At 42.1% G+C, this 21,376-nt stretch overlaps 1 protein-coding gene and 1 pseudogene across 1 annotated transcript in view; both read left to right on the top strand.

The window, feature by feature from the left end:
- LOC148152146 (uncharacterized) overlaps window positions 1–21,376 on the top strand; it is a 173,984-nt gene that overhangs the window by 11,618 nt on the left and 140,990 nt on the right. The window contains exon 3 of the mRNA XM_087991054.1: window positions 20,253–20,364. Coding sequence (XP_087847180.1) covers window positions 20,253–20,364 — 112 coding nt within the window. The remainder of the gene's footprint in view (window positions 1–20,252; window positions 20,365–21,376) is intronic.
- Window positions 19,012–19,112, top strand: LOC122555991 (U6 spliceosomal RNA; annotated as a pseudogene).

Genomic DNA, 21,376 nt, shown 5'->3' with positions numbered 1-21,376 from the left:
AGAGATTAATACAGCTTTACAGAACATCAAATATGGGAAAGATCACCTGCTGCTGCCTGGAAGAACTTAGACATAAATGAATTGGAGGCACTGGTGATCTGGGCTGGTACTGACATTGCTGCTTTTGTGGTGGAATTGAGCTGCAGCTCTTCAACGTACAGCAGACATATTTCCCCAGCAATCTGCAGCCAATCTCCAGCCTTCTCAGCATTTACAGCTGAAAACATCAAAGTGTGATTGTTCTGGTCTGTGAACTGGATGATTGGAAATGAGCAAATAGAGAAAAGATGTGTTTGTAATGCCTGGCTCAAAAGTCCCTTACTAGCCTCTAACATGTTCTCATCTTCCCTGTACGAATTCCCATTAAGAAATGCTTTGTTCCCCCACAGTGGTAATGCAAATATGATAGTATTACTTGGGAGTGAGGTCAGCAATCTGACTCCTGAGGTTTTCTTTTATTTGTTCATGGGACTTAATAAATGCTGGCCTAGCCAACAATGCCTAACATTCCCTAATTGTTAATAGTCAACCACATTGCTTTGAAACTGGAGTTACATGTAGGCCAGATCATGTAAGGATGGCATGTTTCATTTTCTAAAGGATATGGAGGATGAGATTGGCTTTTCTTTACAACATTCGACAGTGCTTGCATGGTCACCATTAAACAAGCTATTTACTGAATTCAGATTTCATCATCTTCCACAGTGGGATTAAAACCCTGTCCTACTGGGTACTGGTCCTGTGATATTCCCATCTGTTCCACTGCCTCCCCCCAAACATTTAAATGAAATGGATGAAACCCTTCACAGCATTGAAAGTTCACATGAGGTATAGAACAAAGCTAACCAGTGCACAGCAGAAGTTCACATATTGCTATTGACACATCTTGGGCTGGAGGAATACACTTGAAGTCATGACTTTAAATTTTTTATAGAAATTTTAAAAAACTTTAAAAGGAATCGCTTCTTACTGCTCTTCCATCTGACATTCAGTTTTGAAGTAGAAGTATTTTTACTTTCTCATTCAAGTCATGACCCTGACATTCCTTGCTTATTAGACCAAAATGATGTCAATGATTTTCCGGCAGAGAACAAATGAACACAACATACCATAATCAATGTTGAGAACAAACCTGACAAATCATAATTTTCCTAACTCATTGAATAAAGGTATTCTTATAATCTTGTGTGCCAAGTAAGTTCAGTGCTTCACATTCCAGTAGAGTCATACAGCATGGAGACACACCCTTTGGTCCAACTTGTCCACTTCAAGCAAGTTTTTTAAACTAGTCTAGTCCAATTTGCTAGCATTTGGCCCATATCCCTGTAAACACTTCCTATTTGTGAACCCATTCAGGTCCTTTTGAAATGTTGCAATGGTATTTGCCTCCATCACCCACCTTTGGCAGCTCATTCCATACTTGCATAACTCTTTGCATGAAAAGGTTGCTCCTTGGATCCTGTTTAAATCTTTCCACTCACACCTTAACCCTATGTCCTATGTAGTTTAGGATATCCCCATCCTTGGAAAAAGACATTGGCGATTCATCCTATCCATGATCTTCATGATTTTGTAAACCTCTTAGCCTCGGATGCGCCAAGAAAAAAGTCCCTTTATAGCTCAAACTCTCCAGTCCCATCAACATCCTTGTGAATCATAGTTTCAATCTTATATTCAGCGTTCCACTTTCTTCTGCACAACCTTTTTGTTTTGACCATAATCACAACACAAAATCTTCATAATCCTTTGGTGGTCTCATTTTCTGCTATGGTCTGCTTGTTTGGAACTCTGGTCATCCTATCAGGATTAGAAAATCTCACCATTTCTTAGACTCATAAGCATTTATGGCACAGAAGGAAGCTATTCCATCGACTGTGTCATCACTGGTCAACATAGGTCTGAATGCACTAATCTCATTTTCCAGCACTTGGCCCAAGCCTTGGAAACCATTATAGAGCAGATGAATTTTTCTCCTATTAGGAAGCTGTCTGCCTGCCATTAGCATCACTAACTTGTATTTTTCGATCACTCAATGTCAGCTTTATCTCAGCTCTTGCATCTCATTCATCTGTTGTGTTGTGTCTTTGTCATCATGATACAATTTGACACAAAGAATTTCTGTCGTTCAGTACTCTTTCAGGTGACTACACAGTATTTCATATGATAATAATGAACTTACTGGGGTAAAATAGTGTGTCTATCTTACTCAGCTTTTAGTGTCCCAACATTACTTCATCACGTGGCCTCACATCAGACTGTCTAAGCTCCGTTCAGTAGTCTGTGTAAAATTTTGGACAAGCTTGTTTTCAGCATTATGATTGAAACTTTATTGCTGGAACAGCACAGCAGGTCAGGCAGCATCCAGGGAACAGGAGATTCGACGTTTCGGGCACAGGCCCTTCTTCAGCCTGTGCCCGAAACGTCGAATCTCCTGTTCCCTGGATGCTGCCTGACCTGCTGTGCTGTTCCAGCAATAAAGTTTCAACTTTGATCTCCAGCATCTGCAGACCTCACTTTCTCCTCTTCAGCATTATGATCTCAAATCTCCTGTTCAACATTGTCACTAAGTTGAAATTTTAGAGCTTGTTTTGTGTCCAATGAACAACTCAGCAGGGCTCTTTCCTGTCATAATGTATGGAGTTGCTCTATATATGGTCAACAACACCTCCTTTTAGTCTATGCCCTCTGTCTGAGCAATTCTCATCTGTTTCTCTAATGTTGGTTTTGCTGTTCCTCTTCCCATACAGCGCAGGCAGGTTGGACTAGTTTAGTTTAGAAACATGGTCAGTGTGGACTGGTTGGCCTGAAGGTCTGTTTCCATGCTGTGTGACTCAATGACTCAATACTATATCCTCCAATGGTCCAGCTGATGATAATATGTTGCTTATTGATTCTGGTGGACTGGGTCTGCTGACAATAGATCAAGTTTTGTGAATAGTTCAGACAATGCAAATACTGCTTTCTCTGCCATTGTAGATGTCATTGCTACATATTCATAATAGTGGCTAAAATAGTTAACACCTGTCCATTACCACTGTTAGAGATGAATCTAAGATGAAGAAGATTATCAAAAATTACAAAGAGGTTTTGATCAATTGAGTCAATGGGCTGAGGTGTGGCCGATGGAGTTTAATTTGGATAAATGAGGTATTGCATTTTTGTAATACAGACAAGGTCAGGACTTATACAATTAATCTTAGTGTCTTGGGTAGTGTTGTAGAACAGAAACCTAGGAGATCAGGAACATAATTCTTTGAAATTTGTGTCATAAGTAGATAGGGTTGTTAAGCAGATGTTTCGCATGTTTGCTTTCATTGTTGAGACCTTTTGAGTGTAAGAGTTGGGATATCATGTTGAGCTGTACAGGACATTAGTAAGGCCTCTTGTGGAGTATTGTGGGCAGTTCTGATCGACTTGTTATTATCAAACTGCAGAGGGTTCAGAAAAAGTTCACTTGGATGTTGCTGGGAATGGAGGATCTGAGACTTAAAAATAGACTGGAAGTTTGAATTGTTTTTTTCACTGGAGCATAAGAAGTGAGTGGTGACCTTCATTGAGGTTTTAAATCAAGAGAGGTATAGATTAAGGTGAATGACTGAAATCCCCCACCTTTTCCCTGGGGTGGGGGATTTCAAAATTATGGGGCAAATTTTTAAAGTGAGAGGAGAAAGATTGAGAACATGAGGGGCAACCTTTTTTACATGGTGTGGTTCTTGTGTGGAATGAACTGCCAGAGAAAATAATGGACGCAGCTACAGTTACAATGTTTAAAAGACATTTGGATAAGTATTGAATAGGAAAGGTTTGGAGGGGTATGGGCCAAGCGCAGGCAGGTGGGACTAGTTTAGTTTGGGAACATGGTCGGTGTGGATTGGTTGGACTGAAGGTCTGTTTCCATGCTGTATGACTCTATGACTCAATGCTATATCCTCCTATGATCCAGCTGATGATGATATGCTGCATACTGGTTCTGGGGGTGGACTGGGTCTGCTGACAAGTTGAGATCCATGACATGTTTTGACAAACCATTGTATATCTTTCTTCATTTCTGACTATCATATTTTGGTTCCAGGATGGCAGGACTGACATGTGATGAAAGGCTGGATAATCTGGGCTTGAACATTCTAGAAATTAGAAGAATGGGGATATCTCATAGAAACATATAAAATCCTTATGCGTGTGGACAGGCCAGACACAGGAAGAATGTCCCTGATGTTAGGAACTAGGAGCTACCGTCTAAGAATAATGGATAAGCCATTCAAGACTGAGATGAGGAAGAATTTCTTCACTCAGAGTTGTGAACCTCTGGAATTGTCTCCCACAGGAAGCTGTTGGGACCAGTTCATTAGATAAATTCAAGGACTTTGTCCTTGCAGCTGAAGGGATCAAGGTGTATAGGGAGAAAGCATGAACAAGATATTGCGATTGCATGATCAGTCATGATTATATTAAATATGTAAGCTTTGCTCCTTGCAAATCACTCCCATGTGACTCTTATGAACTAGCACCAACAGTCTGGATCTGAGATTCTGTGACACCATAAGTCTGTTGCCTCTGAAAACACACCACCTAAATGTGTATGATTCACCTCAGACAGTGATGCACATCTTTCGCCAATTTCCAACATGGATTCTGTGTTATTTCAAATTCTGGATTTTGACAGTTCTTCAATCTGTCTAGTTGTCATTGCTCTGGGCAGAGCATCAACTGCCACAAAACTGCATAAATGATTTTGCTTTTTTATAGAGTGATGATCTGTATGTTTGATCATTCTTCAGTTTAATGGTCAACAAGTTCTATTCATTCAATACAAATTCAGTTAAGTAAAAATTAAGGAGTTTAGAGAGAATTTCTGAGATCGAGTACCTGAAAATGACATTGCTGGGAAGTACATTGAAATTCTATTTTGCTATTTATGTTAAGACTTTTTCTGAACTGTTGTTTCATATCTATCTGCTTTTTTGTGTGGAACAAATTTTTTTTGTGTTTTAGAACATTGGCAGCCTCATGTAAATATGCTTAGTGACCAACCACCATGGTAATCAACTGCAAAAATTAAATAAGATTAAATAAGCCAGGTTTCATATCAGCTGGGATCCTAACATGATAATAATGCTCACTTCGACATCACTAATGACTACCGGCATTTTTCCGTTAATGGTGACAACCAGGAAAAACAAGATTGCTATTTGTGTCTTCACTCCCTGTATCTACTTCAACTCATCCCACGGTTTAATCTCTGACCTGTCACCATCACCCCCCACCTTCAACTGCTATCACATACCTACTTCCCCCCAGCCCCACCTCTCTCCCATCTCACTTTCCTTTATCTGACTTACTAGGCCTCCGTCTCTGTTCAGCTTTGTTTCTGCGCACCTTGGGGAAATAGTCTTTGTTCTCAAAACTTGTGCATAACTCTTCCATGGCAGGGATCTTTTTCATAGTGTCTACTGTTGCCACACTTGAAGCAATCTCTCTGTCTCTGACCTCTGCTGTTTTAAATTTACATGAATCTGGGTTCCATTATGCCTCTTGGTTAAACCTCAGCTTTGTTGTGCCGAAGCAGGGATGGGACCAATCTCCACGCTATGAAATTGCCCAGGAGAAAGTGAGGACAGCAGATGCTGGAGATCATAATCAAAAAGTGTCTGGCTGGCACAGCCAGTCAGGCAGCATCCAAGGAGCAGGACAGTCAACGTTTCGAGCATAAGCTCTTCATCAGGAACAATGGGGAGACCCAAGGGGGCTGAGAGAAAAATGGGAAGGGGTGGGGCTGGGATAGGTACGTGATAGTAGTTGAAGATGGGGGGTTGATGGTAACAGGTCAGAGCAGAGGTTAGAGTGGATAAGTGGGAAAGAAGATGGACAGATAGGACAGTTCAAGAGAGCAGTACCGAGATAGAGGGTTGGACTTGGGATAAGATGGCAGCAGTGGAGAAGAGGAAAATGATGAAATCAACATTGATCCCATGTGGTTGAAGTGTCCCAAGGCGGAAGATGAAGCGTTCTTCCTGCAGGTGTGGGATGGCTAGAATCTGGCGATGGAGGAGGTCGAGGACTTGCAAGTCCTTGGCAGAGTGGGAAGGGGATTTGAAGTGCTTGGCCACAGGTTGGTGGGGTTGTTTAGTGCATGTGTCCCAGTGATGTTCTCTGAAACATTCTGCAAGTTGGCATCGTGTCTCGCCAATGTAGAGGAGACCACATCGGGAGCAACGGACACAACAGATGATGTGTGTAGAAGTGCAGGTAAATCTCTGCCAGATGTGGAAGGATCCTTGGGGGCCTTGGATGGAGATGAAGGGGGAGGTATGGGTGCAGGTTTTAGACCTCTTGCTGTGGCAAGGGTGGGTTGGTGGGGGCATGGACCTAACAAGGGAGTCACGGTGGGAATGGCCTCTGTGGAATGCAGATAGGGTTGGGGAGGGAAATATATCCCTGGTGGTGGGGTCTGTTTGCAGGTGGTGGAAATGGCAGAGATGATGCATCGTATCCGGAGGTTGGTGGGGTGCAAGGTGAGAACTAGGGAAGTTTCTGTCCTTGTTGCAATTGTAGGGGTGGGGTTCAAGGGCGGACGTGCAGGAAGTACAGGAGATGCGCTGGAGGGCATACCAGATGGTCTCCTTCTTCAAGGACCGCAATTTCCCCTCCCATGTGGTCACTGATGCCCTCCAGTGCATCTCCTTCACTTCCCGCACTTCCGCCCTTGAACACCAACCCTACAATTGCAACAAGGACAGAAACCTTTGGTCCTCACCTTTCATTCCACTGACTTTCAAATACAATGCTTCATCCTCCGTCATTTCCGCCATCTATAAACAGACCCCACCAGCAAAGACCATTCCCTCCAGGACTCCCTTGTTAGGTCCATGCCCCCCAACAACCCACCCTCCAATCTTGGCACCTTCCCTTGCCACCACAAGAGGTGTAAAACCTGTGCCAACACCTCCTCCCTCACCTCCATCTAAGGCCCCAAAGGATCTTTCCACATCCAGCAGAGATCTTCCTGCACCTCCACACATGTTATCTACTGTGTCTATTGCTCTCGATGTGGTCTCCTCTACATTGGGGAGACAGGATGTTAACTTGCAGGATGTTTCAGAGAACATGTGTGGGACACACACACTAAACAACCCCATCGCTCTGTGGCTGAACACTTCAACTCCCCCTCCCACTTTGCCAAGGACATGCAAGTCCTGGGCCTCATCTGTTGTCAGATTCTGACCACCTGATGCCTGGAGGAAGAACGCCTAATCTTCCACCTTGGGACCCTCCAACCACAGGGGATCAATGTTGATTTCATCAGTTTCCTCATCTCCCCTCCCCCCACCTTATCCCAGATCCAATCTTCCAACTTGGCAATGCCTCTTGAACTGTCCAACCTGTCTATCTTCCTTCCCACCTATCCGCTCCACCCTCTGCTCTGACCTATCAGCATCACCCCCCCACCTTTATCTACCTATCATATTCCCAGCTACCTTCCCCCTGGGCCCCACCACCCCCTCCCATTTATTTCTCAGCCCCCTTTGGGCCTCCCCCACATTCCTGATGAAGACCTTATGCTCCTAGGATGCTATCTGACCGGTTGTACTTTTTCCAGCACCACATGTTTTGACTATAAAATTGTCCATCTACTGCTTTCAATGCTGTTGCTACATTCAGAGTATCATATAACATTAGTTTGCCTTTTCCTTCCAGCAGCTTATGCCTCCATGTATCTGACCAGCAATGCTGAATCACCTGATCCATTATTTGACTATTCAGATCAATCACAATATAATTGTATCCATCCAATGCCTGGCTCAAGCAAGTCACAAACTGAGTCATTGTTTCTTCTCTTTCTGTCTCATCTGAAGGAGAGCAATAATTTGGAATGTGGAATTTGGCATTACCACATAAAGGTCCTTCAAATTTTCCACCACACGTTCATAATTTCCTTTTTCCACCATATCTTAAAAGTTTTTCTCATTAAACATCCACAATGAACAGCAACAAGGGCTGAGACTTTGCTTTCTGTGCCACTGTGACCCTGTCCAAAAAAAAACTGAAACTATCAGTGTGTTCTTCAAAATCCTCCAGACCTGTTTCTGTTTCATGTTGATGGTACTGGCATCACCCATCAGATTAGACAGCTTCATTCTCTCGAGTGCAGATGTATTGACTTTAGAAAGTCGTAACACAATCTGAAATTACTTTGTATTTACCTTTGTATTTTTTGTTTGCCCATTGCCAGGATCCTACCTCAGATATAAATAACACACTTGAAATTACAGATTTAGGATTTTAGACAAAGATTAACAAAGCTTTAATGGAGACTGCTTCTTACTGCAGTTATATGTATTGTTCAACTTTGTGTGTAGCATTCAGTATACTTTCAGATCCTTATTTCAACAACTGCGCGTAGTTTTTAATAGTCAAGCCATCACCATGACAACAATTTACTCTACGTCCTTGGCATTTCTTAAATTTGACACCTTCTAATGCTATGCCAAATGTATTGTTTCTGCATGCGCACTTTTAAAATTAAAAGCAAACTATAAAAGGGGCGGAGCACTGTGCAAATGCCCAAGCATGCCTTTACATGCCCTATTGTTGCTGATCTCAATGTAATCTGGAGCAAGTGCAGTCAGTAGTATCACTGAGGTGTGCCAGCTGTATTGCTTTCAGTTCCTTATATAAGAACCAACATTTTTAACACAGCCACAGCCTATATAACAGGTTTAGTAGGATTGTGATCTAACTGAAATTTAGATAATACAAAGTACTGGGTCAGTTGAAAAGACATATGAAACCCATGATTCTATAACTGGAAGCATAAAATACAAAAGGAAGGCTTTTGCATGCTAGAATATGATAATGCACTGACTCGAGTCAAATTAGTGTATTGTGACTAATTCTGAATACCATACATTAAGGAAGATGTCAAGGCTTTTGAGACCATGCAGAGGAAACTTACGAAAATGGTAATGGGGTTGTGGGGTTTTATTCCCACCTTTCCTGGACAATCAGGTTTATTCTGGTTATCAATAACCCAAGGCAGTTCTCCCAATGGGATACACCCAATATTCTTTATTAAATCAAAGTACGCTTCAAAAGGTACTGCAAAAATATTACCCATGCAATGCTTACGATCATAAGTAAACCCTCTTTTGCAGACCTACTGGAAGATCAGACCTACTTTGATCTGCCTACTTGGTCTCAGCTTCTAGTTGTTGATCAATTAGCCTCCCCAAGCTAGTTAAGGTTTTGTTGTGAGGTGAACCTTTTATGCGCTTTCCAAGTAAAGAAGCTTTACGTGTGAAGTTTTGACACTATCCCATTTCCAGTAAATGATCAGTTTGACCACTGGCAAACAAGATAAATGAGTCATGTTTTCCATGTTTGTTCAATTAACTCATTAAGACCTGCTTGCCTGCTTAGAAAGATACTTGTCTCTTGCCCTTAATGAACTTTGACATAACACTTTAGTTTGCCCTTGCTGTTCACCACCCTTATGTCATCCAATCAACTGCATTATACTTACACAGCACAAATTTACAAAAACCACAAATTCAGCTGATAAATAGTACAAATCATCACAGCTGATTCAGGGTGTAGGTTTGTTCGCTGAGCTGTAGGTTTGATATCCAGACGTTTCGTTACCTGGCTAGGTAACATCATCAGTGGCGACCTCCAAGTGAAGCGAAGCTGTTGTCTTCTGCTTTCTATTTATATCTTTCTCCTGGATGGGGTTCCTGGGGTTTGTGGTGATGTCATTTTCTGTTTGTTTTCTGAGGGGTTAATAGATGGCATCTAGATCTATGTGTTTGTTTATGGCGTTGTGGTTGGAGTGCCAGGCCTCTCGGAATTCTCTGGCATGTCTTTGTTTAGCCTGTCCCAGGATAGATGTGTTGTCCCAGTCGAAATGATGGCTTTTTTCATCTGTGTGTAGGGCTACGAGGGAGAGAGGGTCGTGTCTTTTTGTGGCTAGCTGGTGTTCGTGTATCCTGGTGGCTAACTTTCTTCCTGTTTGTCCTACGTAGTGTTTGTGGCAGTCCTTGCATGGAATTTTGTAGATGACGTTGGTTTTGTCCATGGGTTGAACTGGGTCTTTTAAGTTTGTTAGTTTTTGTTTGAGAGTGTTGGTGGGTTTGTGTGCTATTAGGATTCCGAGGGGTCTTTGTAGTCTGGCTGTCATTTCTGAAACTTATTTGATGTATGGGAAGGTGGATGGAATTGTCACGGTAACTCTGGAAAAGCTGAAATTCTGTGGGATGGCATAGTGCATGGAATGAGCTGCCAGAGGAAGTGGTGGAGGCTGGTACAATTGCAACAGTTCAAAGACACCCGGATGTGTATATAAATAGGAAGGGTTTGGAGAGATATGGGCTGGGTGCTGGCAGGTGGGATCAGATTAGGTTGGGATATCAGGTCGGCATGGACGGGTTGGACTGAAGGGTCTATTTCCATATTTCTATGTCTCTATGACTCTGGAACTTGTTTCCACAACCCTCTGGGATTTCTGCCCTTCTTCAAAGCTGGTCTTAGATGTGTTTATAATTTTCACCACTCCAACATAAAAACCTGGTGTTTATCTGCATAGAACAGAGCTTCCCAAACGTTTTCACATTGTGACAATAAGTAGTTAGGCTACCTGCTCTGCCAGTAATTTTCAAATCCTCTTGGGCCACAGTTGAGTTGAGTTTTTTGAAGAAGTAACAAGGAGGATTGATGAGGGCAGAGTGGTAGATGTGACCTATATGGACTTCGCGTTCGACAAGGTTCCCCATGGGAGACTGATAAGCAAGGTTAGATCTCATGGAATACAGGGAGAACTAGCTATTTGGATACAGAACTGGCTCAAAAGTAGAAGACAGGGGGTGGTGGTAGAGGGTTGTTTTTCAGACTGGAAGCCTGTGACCAGTGGAGTGCCACAAGGATCGGTGCTGGGTCCTCTACTTTTTGTCATTCACATAAATGATTTGGATGTGGGAATGCAGGTTCATAGCTCCTTGAAAGTGGAGTCGCAGGTAGACAGGATAGTGAAGAAAGCTTTTGGTATGCTTTCCTTTATTGGTCAGAGTATTGAGTGCAGGAGTTGGGAGGTCATGTTGCTGCATAGATCATTGTTAGGCCACTGTTGGGATATTGCTTGCAATTCTGGTCTCTTTCCTATCGGAAAGATGTTGTGAATCTTGAAAGGGTTCAGAAAAGATCTACAAGGATGTTGCCAGGGTTGGAGGATTTGAGCTACAGGGAGAGGCTGAACAGGCTGGGTCTGTTTTCCCTGGAGAGTCGGAGACTGAGGGGTGACCTTATAGAGGTTTACAAAATTATGAGGGACATGGATAGGGTAAATAGGCAAAGTCTTTTCCGTGGGGTCGGGGAGTCCAGAACTAGAGGGCATAGGTTTAGGGTGAGAGGCAAAAGATATAAAAGGGACCTAAGGGGCAACATTTTCACACAGAGGGTGGTACGTGTATGGAATGAGCTGCCAGAGGAAGTGATGGAGGCTGGTACAATTGCAACATTTAAAAGGAGTTTGGATGGGTATATGAATAGGAAGGGTTTAGAGGGATATGGGCCGGGTGCTGGCAGGTGGGACTAGATTGGGTTGGGATATCTGGTCGGCATGGACGGGTTGGACTGAAGGGTCTGTTTCCATGCTGTACATCTCTATGACTCTATGACTGGAGACCTCCTAAAGTTGTTGCATTATTAAAAGAGACAAGAAGAGTTAGACTTGGAAATCACAGGCCATTCAGTGGTGGAAAAGTTATTAGGAATAATTCTGAGGGGCAAAATATTTTTGCACTAGGACAGACACAGATTAATCAGGGATCGTCAGCATGGATTTGTTAAGGGAAGGTTGCATTTAGCAAATTTGGTCAAATGTTTTGAGGAGGTAGCCAGGCTTATTGATGAGGGTAATGTGGGCCATATGAACTTTAACAAGACTTTTGACAAGGGCCCTTATGGCAGACTGGTCAAGGAAGTATTCAATAGGATCTAAGGCAAAGTGGCATATTGGTTCCAAGACTAATTAGGAAGGAAGCAGAAGGTGATGGTTGAGAGATGTTTCTGTGACTAGAGTCTGTTTCTTATGGAGTTCTACAGGGTTTAGTGCTGGTACCTTTGCTGTTGGCAGTGTACAATGAAAGGTGAGTAGCCAGTTCTCCCAGTTCAGGGATTTTTCTGGTTTGGTTTTGTTTTAGCTAGGCACCTAGAGACCTGCACATCTGCACATCCTCCAATATCATTTATTGTATCCATTGCTCCCGATGTGGTCTCCTCTACATTGGGGAGACTGGACGCCTCCTAGCAGAGCACTTTAGGGAACATCTCCGGGACACTTGCACCAATCAACCAAACCGCCCCGTGGCCCAACATTTCAACTCCCCCTCCCACTCTGCCGAGGACATGGAGGTCCTGGGCCTCCTTCACCACTGCTCCCTCACCACCAGATTCCTGGAGGAAGAACGCCTCATCTTCCGCCTCGGAACACTTCAACCCCAGGGCATCAATGTGGACTTCAACAGTTTCCTCATTTCCCCTTCCCCCACCTCACCCGAGTTCCAAACTTCCAGCTCAGCACTGTCCCCATGACTTGTCCTACCTGCCTATCTTCTTTTCCACCTACCCACTCCACCCTCCTCCCTGACCTATCACCTTCATCCCCTCCCCCACTCACCTATTGTACTTTATGCTACTTTCTCCCCACCCCCACCCTCCTTTAGCTTATCTCTCCACCCTTCAGGCTCTCTGCCTTTATTCCTGATGAAGGGCTTTTGCCCGAAACGTCGGTTTTACTGCTCCTCGGATGCTGCCTGAACTGCTGTGCTCTTCCAGCACCAGTAATCCAGAATCTGGTTTCCAGCATCTGCAGTCATTGTTTTTACCTAGAGAAATAGCTGCAATGGAAAGAGGTTGAATGCTTCAGCAAATGATCCCTGGCTGATCCTTTCTCTCTCGCTAACACCTCTCCTATAAGAACCTGCGTTTCAATTTATCTTTTTATGCCAAGGGATGTGTTTATGGGGATATTGCCAAAAATTGGAACAGCAACATTAAGTTGCAATATTCAGCTGGGTTTTAGATAGGTTAAGTTTTTTCTGTATTCTGTTCTCTTTTGTTATGTTTCATTTAATATCTGTAAATAAATTCTGTTTTGTTTAAAACTGAGTGGTTTGACCAGCTACATCACTCCTGAAATATCCACCTTACGTCTGACTAAAACAACTAAATAAGTTAGGATCTGGGCTACCTTCTTAAAATGTTTTGAGGGGATCTGGCCTGGTCCAAAACAGTTGTGACATAAACAAAACAAGATGCATAGATCAACATTAAATTTGACATTTCTTTACTATTTCAACTAAAACCATTATACATTGTGTACCTTCAAGCTGTGCAATTGCTTTTATACATTTCTATATTGTAAAAACGTTCTAAAAGAATGGATTACCAACCATAGAAATGGTAATTGAAATAGCTGTTTGTATTGGGGTCAGCTATGGCTCAGTAGGTTTCAGAATGTCATGAGTTGTAGTCCCTTTCCAGACACTTGAGCACATTAATCAGATTGAAATTGGGGTTCAGTACTCAGGAAGCTGCTGCACTAACAAAGATGTTGTCGTCAAAATATATTCCAACAGTGCAGAAGAAATTAATTTGTTCCATGCCTGTGCCAGCCCTTTGAAAGATTTGTCCAATTTAGTTGTGGACTGGAGCTAACTGCAGGGCTCTCTTAAAGAGCTGGCTCAGATATTGTAGGAAGAAGAGTCATACCAAACTTGAAATGTTAACTCTGTTTCTCTATCCACAGATGCTGCCAGACCTGCTGAATTTCTCCAGCAATTTCTGTTCTTGTTAAACAGCCAATGTAATAGATAAAAGCAAATTACTGCAGATGCTGGAATCTGAAACCAAAAGAGAAAATGCTGGAAAATCTCAGCAGGTCTGGCAGCATCTGTAAGGAGAGAAAAGAGCTGACGTTTCGAGTCTAACTGACCCTTTGACAAAGGGTCAGTTAGACTCAAAACATCAGCTCTTTTCTCTCCTTACAGATGCTGCCAGACCTGCTGAGATTTTCCAGCATTCTCTCTTTTGGAGCCAATGTAATAGTTTCTGTTTAATTATCTTCCATTGAAGTTAGTCAGATAATATGAGAAAATCTGCTGAAATTTTAGTCATATTTATAAAATAATTCACTAAATTGTCATTTTTTTTGTTTATGAAACTGAATACCATGCTTTAATATAAACAATTTGACATGATTGCAGTGATGATTATATCTGATACAATTAATTTTTATTTTTATCGAATGCTACTTTTTTGATGTGATCAATAACCAGTTATGTTGTAGCCATTAATTTCTTTGAAGTACTACCTTATAGTGGCACCATTAATATTACAAGCCTCACAGATTAATCTTGGCTAGACTGCTAAAAACTCCAAATGTACTGCTGATCAGATAACTCCTAAATGCCCAATGTGCTGAACAAGACAAAATTGATTTATACTATATATACTTTAAATATTATTTTAACCCTTTAGGGAGGTACAAAAACCTACGACTTTAATATGTTGACCTCTTGGGGAGCATTTTGAAACTAAAGCTGAAATTATGGGGCTTTTAGTGATTTGAGAACCCTTGGAATCCACAGCAAGTTTTATTGTGGCTCTAACGCATTTGATGGCATCCTGTTTCTGGGTTTCCCGTCCTATCAGAGAGGATGGGCAGGATGACAGATTAAATCTGTCAAAAGAAGGATTCCTAAACATTCCAACACCTGAGTTGTACATCAATAGGATGCAGGAGCACAGAAGGTTGGGAAAGGTGAGTAGTATTACACTTGCAAGTACCAAGTCCCATACTCTGACTTCCCTGCATTTTCCTGCACGGCTCTGCTCAAGTCTCATTCTTCTCTCCCACAGTCAAAATTCTGGACAGTCAAAACTTACCCTCATTGTGTCATTCTCTCAAACATATGTCTCACAGGTGTGCTATACAAACATTTGAGGGGGTGGTGGTGACAGGGGTGGCTCGAGTGACAAACACATGACAACTATTGTAGATAGAGGGTCTAGTTCCAGGAGGTTCCAAATTGCTGATAGAGTCTGAAACTCGTGAGGCACTTGTGCTGATACAGGTCAGAAAGGCTGATCTTCTGCCTGTAGGCCCTGTATAACACCTCCTTGGAACTGAATATCAGTATCCATCTTCTCTGAACTCTTGGATAGTGCATAACTGAGGGAAAGCAGCTGGTGTTTCTGCTTCTCTTTGTACCCCTGATGTTACTGTCCCTCTTGTTCCTAACAAAAGTACAGAACAGAGCTCTATAAACTGCTCCATGCTGCAATAAAGGCAGATACGAGGGAAACGTAGCTGAAGATGAATAACATACAAGACCAAAGAACTGACTCTCAAGCATTTGGAAACCCCCGTGTTAAGCAGTGAAGCCTGCTCTCAGAAGGGTTGTGAACAACAGTCACTCCCTTCAACATGACAGGAGCTCTTCACTTTTACTGATTAAAAGCTTTCCAGCCTTCAAGATTCACAAGAAGCTCATCTCAATATTTACTTGTTGATCCTGGTGAGCTGTGGATAGCTCAGGAATAGTTTTGCTGGATGTTGAAGCCAGAATGATTCATTAAAGCAGCAATCAATGACCCAGCTGCATATCACAATTACTTATTTAACATTTCTACAGGGCTTGCAAACCTGCCCCAATGGAAAGTGGATGTGTATGTGATAATCTTAGAACAAAGAATAAAGAACAAAGCATATTACAGTGCAGGTACAGGCATTTGGCCCTCCAAGCCTGCGCCGATCCAAATCCTCTATCTAAACCTGTCACCTATTTTCCACAATCTGTATCACTCTGCTCCCTGCTCATTCATGTATCTGTGAAGATACATCTTAAATGATGCTATCGTGCCTGTTTCTCCCACGTCCCATGCATTCCAGACATACACCACCCTCTGCATAAGGAACTTTCCATGCATATCTCCCTCAAACTTTTCCCCTCTGACCTTGAACTCATGACCCCTAGTAACTGAATCCCCCACTCAGGGAAAAAACTTCTTGCTATCCTCCATGTCTATACCTCTCATTATTTTGTAGACCTCAAACTTCCGTCTTTCTAATGAAAATGATCCTAATCTACTCAACCTCTCTTCATAGCTAGTACCCTCCATGCCAGGCAAATTCCTGCTGAACCTCCTCTGCACCCTCTCCAAAGCATCCACATCCTTTCGATAATGTGACGATCAGAACAAGATGCAGTATTCCAAATGTGGCCGAACTAAAGCCCTATGCAAAAGTAACATGACCTGCCAACTTTTGTACTCAATATTCCGTCCAATGAAGGAAAGTAAGCAGTATGCCTTCATGACCACTCTATTAATCTGTGTTGCCACCTTCAGGATACAATGGACCTGAACACTCAGATCTCTCGGACATCAATTTTTTCCAGGGCTTTTCCATTTATCGTATTGTTCACTCTAGAATTGGATCTTCCAAAATGTATCATTTCGCATTTGCCAAGATTGAACTCCATCTGCCATTTCTCCACCCAACGCTCCAATCTATCTATGTTCTGCTGCATTCTCTGACAGTCTCCTTCACTACCTGCTCCTCCACCAATCTTAATGTCATTTGCAAACTTGTTAATCAGACCACCTATACCTTCCTCCAGATCATTTATGTATATCACAAACACTAGTGGTCCCAGCACAGATCCCTGCGGAACACCACTGGTCACAGTTCTCCATTTTGAGAAACTCCCTTCCACTACTACTCCCTGTCCCCTGTTGACCAGCCAGTTCTCTATCCATCTAGCTGGTACACCCTGGACCCCATGCGACTTCACTTCCTCCATCAGCCTGCGATGAGGAACCTTATCAAATACCTTAGTGAAGTCCATGAATATGGCATCCACAGCCCTTCAAACAACTTTGTCATTTCCTCAAAGAATTCTATTAATATGGTAAGACATGACCTTCCCTGTACAAAACCATGCTGCTTTCCCAATATTCTTCCAATGCTTCATCTGTTTTCAGTTGCCTAGACCTTATGTGTACTTCCTTTTCCCTCTTAGCAAATCTCACAATCCATGGTTCCCTAATATTTCCATTTCTATTCCTCATTTTCACAGGGGCATGCCTGTCCTACACTCTAATCAACCACCCTTTAAAAACCGCCCACATATCAAATATAGATTTACCCTCAAACAGCTGCTCCCAATCCATATTCCCTATCTCATGCCCAATTTTGCTATTGTTGGCCTTCACCCAATTTAGCACTCTTCCTTTAGGACCACTCTTGTCTTTTTCCATTAGTATTTGAAAATTTTTGGAATTGTGATCACTATTCCCGAAGTAACTCCTGACTGAAACTTCAGCAACCTGGCCAGGCTTATTCCCCAACACCAGATGCAGTATGGCCCCTTCCCGAGATGGACTGTTTACACACTGCTCTATAAAACACTTCTAGATACTCCTTACAAATTCTGCTCCTTCTAAATCTTGAACATAGGTGAATCCCGGTTAATGTTGGGAAAATTAAAATCTCCCACATTACTACCATTCTGTTGCTCCTACATCTTTACATAATCTGTTTACATATTTGTACCTCTCACGCTCGCTGTTGAAAGGCCTGTAGTGCAGCCCCAACATTGTTACCGCACCCTTCCTATTTCTGAGCTCAGCCCATATTGCCTCACTGCTCGAGTCCTCCATTGTGCCCTTTTGAGCACTGCTATGATCTTGTCTCTGGCCAGTAATGCAGCTCCTCCACCCCTTTTACCTCCCTCTCTATCCCACCTCAAGCATCTATATCCTGGGATATTTAGTTGCCAATCTTGCCCTTTCCTCAACTAAGTCTCAGTAATAGCAATAACATCTTACTCCCAGGTACTAATCCAAGCTGTAAGTTTATCTGTCTTACTGACTACACTTCTTGCATTAAAACAAATGCACCTCAGACCACTTGTCCATCGCATCCATTGTTGCTGCAAATCTTGATCCCATGTCTCTTTTAGGGGATTGAACTCCCTGCCTAGATCCAAACCCATCTTACCTTGATGGTTAAGGTTCTCATAAAATCCACAATGTGGAAACAGGCCCTTCATCCCAACAAGTCTACACCAACCCTCCGAAACATTACCCACCCATATACCATTTCCAATATTTATTTACCCTGACTAATGCCCCAAACCTGCACACTATGGGCAATTTAGCACAGCCAATGCACCTAACCTGCATATCATTGGACTGTGGGAAGATACAAGAGCACCCGGAGGAAACCCACAGAGACACAGGGAGAACATGCAAACTCCACATAGACAGTCGCCCCAGGCTGGAATCAAACCTGGGTCCCTGGCACTGTGAGGCAGCAGTGCTAACCACTGAACCACTGTGCTGCCCCCATCTGACCATTCTGTCCATTATGTTCAGTTTGAGCTCAGCTACAGTTGACTTATAAAAACCTCACTATAATAGTAGCATTATGACAGCTAAGAAGACTGAGATAAATTCAGAATCCTGCAAAGGAGGACCAAAAAGATATTAAAAAGAAAGAAAATAAACTGCAAGTGCAAACTGACAAAGAATATCAAAACTGGCAATAAGAACCTCTTTAAATATATAAAAATGAAAGGGAAGGTCAAAGTGAACACAGACCCTTTACAAAATGAATCTGGAGAGACAGTTATGGGAACAAGAAAATAACAGAAGAGTTAACTGATATTATACATCAGTTTTTAAGGTAGAAGATATTTTGAACACTCCATTAATAGTAAAGAACAAAGGGAGAGATTGAGTACCACCACTAGAGAAGCTGGATTAGACAAACTAATGGTGGGTAAAGGCAGTTAAGTCCCTTGGCCCTGAAGGCTTGCATTCTAGGATTGTGAAAAAGGTAGATATGAAGACAGTGAATGTATTGACTGTAATTTTCCAAAAAAATCTTGGATTCTGGAGAAGTACCAGAGAATTGAAAAACTGCTAATGTGACGCTGCTGCTCAAAAAGACAGGAACTTTAGCAGCACATTTACTAAAACTCGAAAGATACAGAGAGGATTAACATGGCCCCTCCGCTAGGATGATACAAATTTGTGAAACATTCAAAAAGTGGGTAACTATAAGACGATTAGCCTAAAAAGTGAGCAAATGGAATATAATATAAAATGGAAGTTGTACATTTTAGAAGGGAGAACAGAAGAACAGAGTAATATTTAAATGGAAAACAAACTGCTTAAAGCTGCAATGCAAAGGGACTTGGAGGTACTTGCGCATGGAACACAGAAAGCTAGCACCTGAGTGTAGCAGGAAATCAGGAAGGCAAATGGAATATTGGCCCTTATTTCAAGGGGATTGGAGTATCAGGTAAGAAAGTTATACTACAACTGTACAAGGTGCTGTGGAGTACAATTAGCTCTGCTATAATGCGTTGGTTCTGTTCTCATGCAATCCCATGTTATAAGAAAATTGCGTAATAGCAGCACCATTTCAACTAATGTTTAACTAATGTTATAACCAATACACAGTTTAAATGTTCATGTTTTAGAAACAGTGTCCACAATTCATCAATAGCGTTATTCAAATTCGCAATGACAAAATGTGCATTATAGCAGAACTACCCGTACTGTGAGAAGTTGTGGGAGCCTTATTCAAGAAAAGATAAAATTTCATTGGAAATGGTTCAGAGAAGGTTCACTAGGATGGTCCTTGATGTGGACGGATTGTTTTATGAGCAAAGATTAACGAGGTTAGGTCTTTACTGATTGGAGTTTAGAAGAATGAGAGGTGACCTCACAGAAACATACAGGATTCATAAAGGGCTTGACAGGGTAAATGTTGAAAAGATGTTCCCCTTCATAGGCAAGTCCAGGACCAGAGAGCATAGTCTCAGAATTATGGGTGCCAATTTAAGACTGAGATGAGGAGGAATTTCTTTTCTCAGAGAGCTGTGAGTCTTTGGAACTCCTTGCCAAAGACAGCTATGGAGGTAGACTCCTGGTGTATATGTTGTGATAGATTCTTGATTTGTTGGGGAATCAAAGGTTTTCGGAAAAAGGCAGGTAAGTCGAAGTGAGGAATGTCAGATCAGCCATGATCCTTTTGAATGGCAGAGCTAAATTGACGGGCTGAATGACCTACTCCTGTTTTTATTTCTTATGGTCTTATGGTCTGAAATATATAGATATTATCGTAATAAAGTTATCCAAATATCAGCAATATCTGTAACTTGGTGAAATTTTTTTTTGTTTTCCAGGTACATTCAAAAGGCCAAGGTAACAAAATGGGTGACGTATCACCTGACAAGACAGTTGAATCTTGACAAGGAACTGCTCTTCAACATTCACAATTTCACGAAGAACAAAACTGTTAGTGGTATCATTTATGTAACTTTCTGCTCAATATTTTGTTTAAGTTTAGATTATGTACAGTATAGGTTGAAACGTGCTTGAATTTCAACTCTCTTTGTAGAGTGTGAAACAGACGTAACAAGTGTTAAAATTCAAGTAAGATTTTTCACTACTTTGGCTGCTATATGGCAATTTAAAGATTACTCTTTCTCGGAAGCTTGACTCATTTCTTTGCCCTATATTATCATTATGATGTCAGTATAATTTTAAATGCAACCTTACTGAACCACATGTTACAGTAAAACCTGTTAGATACCAAGGTGATGCTCCCTAAATTGAAAGCTAAATTGTATGGAGTCCTTCAAGTCCCTCAACAGTATTTGGGCCACTGTTATCCTGGGCTCTCTCCTCAGCTTGAACTGACTGAATACGGAAATCTGCAATATTGGGAACCTCCACAGGAGGCTGAGATGGACCATCCAGTTGGCATTTCTGACTGAAGATGGATGTCAATGCTTTAGCCATATCTTTTTGCACTAAGGCGCTTGCGTCCCCAATCATTAAGGATTGAGGCATTGTGGAGCTCCTCCTCCAATTGATTGCGCTTGATTTTTCATCCCCATTGATGGCTGCATGTGACAGGACTGCAGAGTTTCGACTGAATATCACTATATGTCCACCTCTGATGGTAAAAACAAGGACTGCAGATGCTGGAAACCAGAGTCTAAATTAGAGTAGTGCTGGAAAAGCACAGCAGGTCAGGCAGCATCCGAGGAGTCCACCTCTGTTCGTGTGGTGGTAAATGAAATAGCCAGGAATAGTACTGGCAAGGCCTGAAGCATTACCTGTATGATTCTGTAAGTATGACTTTCTCAGGCTTCTACTTGACTAGTGTGAGAGACAGCTCTTCCAATTTTAGCATAAGCTCCCAAACTTTAGTAAGAGGTGTTTGTAGGGTCAATAGTGTTGAGTTTGCCATTGCTGTTTGCAATACCTGGGTCAATGCTCGGTGCTCCATCTAGTTTCATTC

The sequence above is a fragment of the Chiloscyllium plagiosum genome, unplaced genomic scaffold (assembly GCF_037043375.1).
Source record: "Chiloscyllium plagiosum isolate Xiang-an unplaced genomic scaffold, Cpla_swu_hap1 HiC_scaffold_1, whole genome shotgun sequence".
NCBI lineage: Eukaryota > Metazoa > Chordata > Chondrichthyes > Orectolobiformes > Hemiscylliidae > Chiloscyllium > Chiloscyllium plagiosum.
Note: the sequence above shows the minus strand (reverse complement) of the source record. Positions and strands in the feature narration are given on the sequence as shown.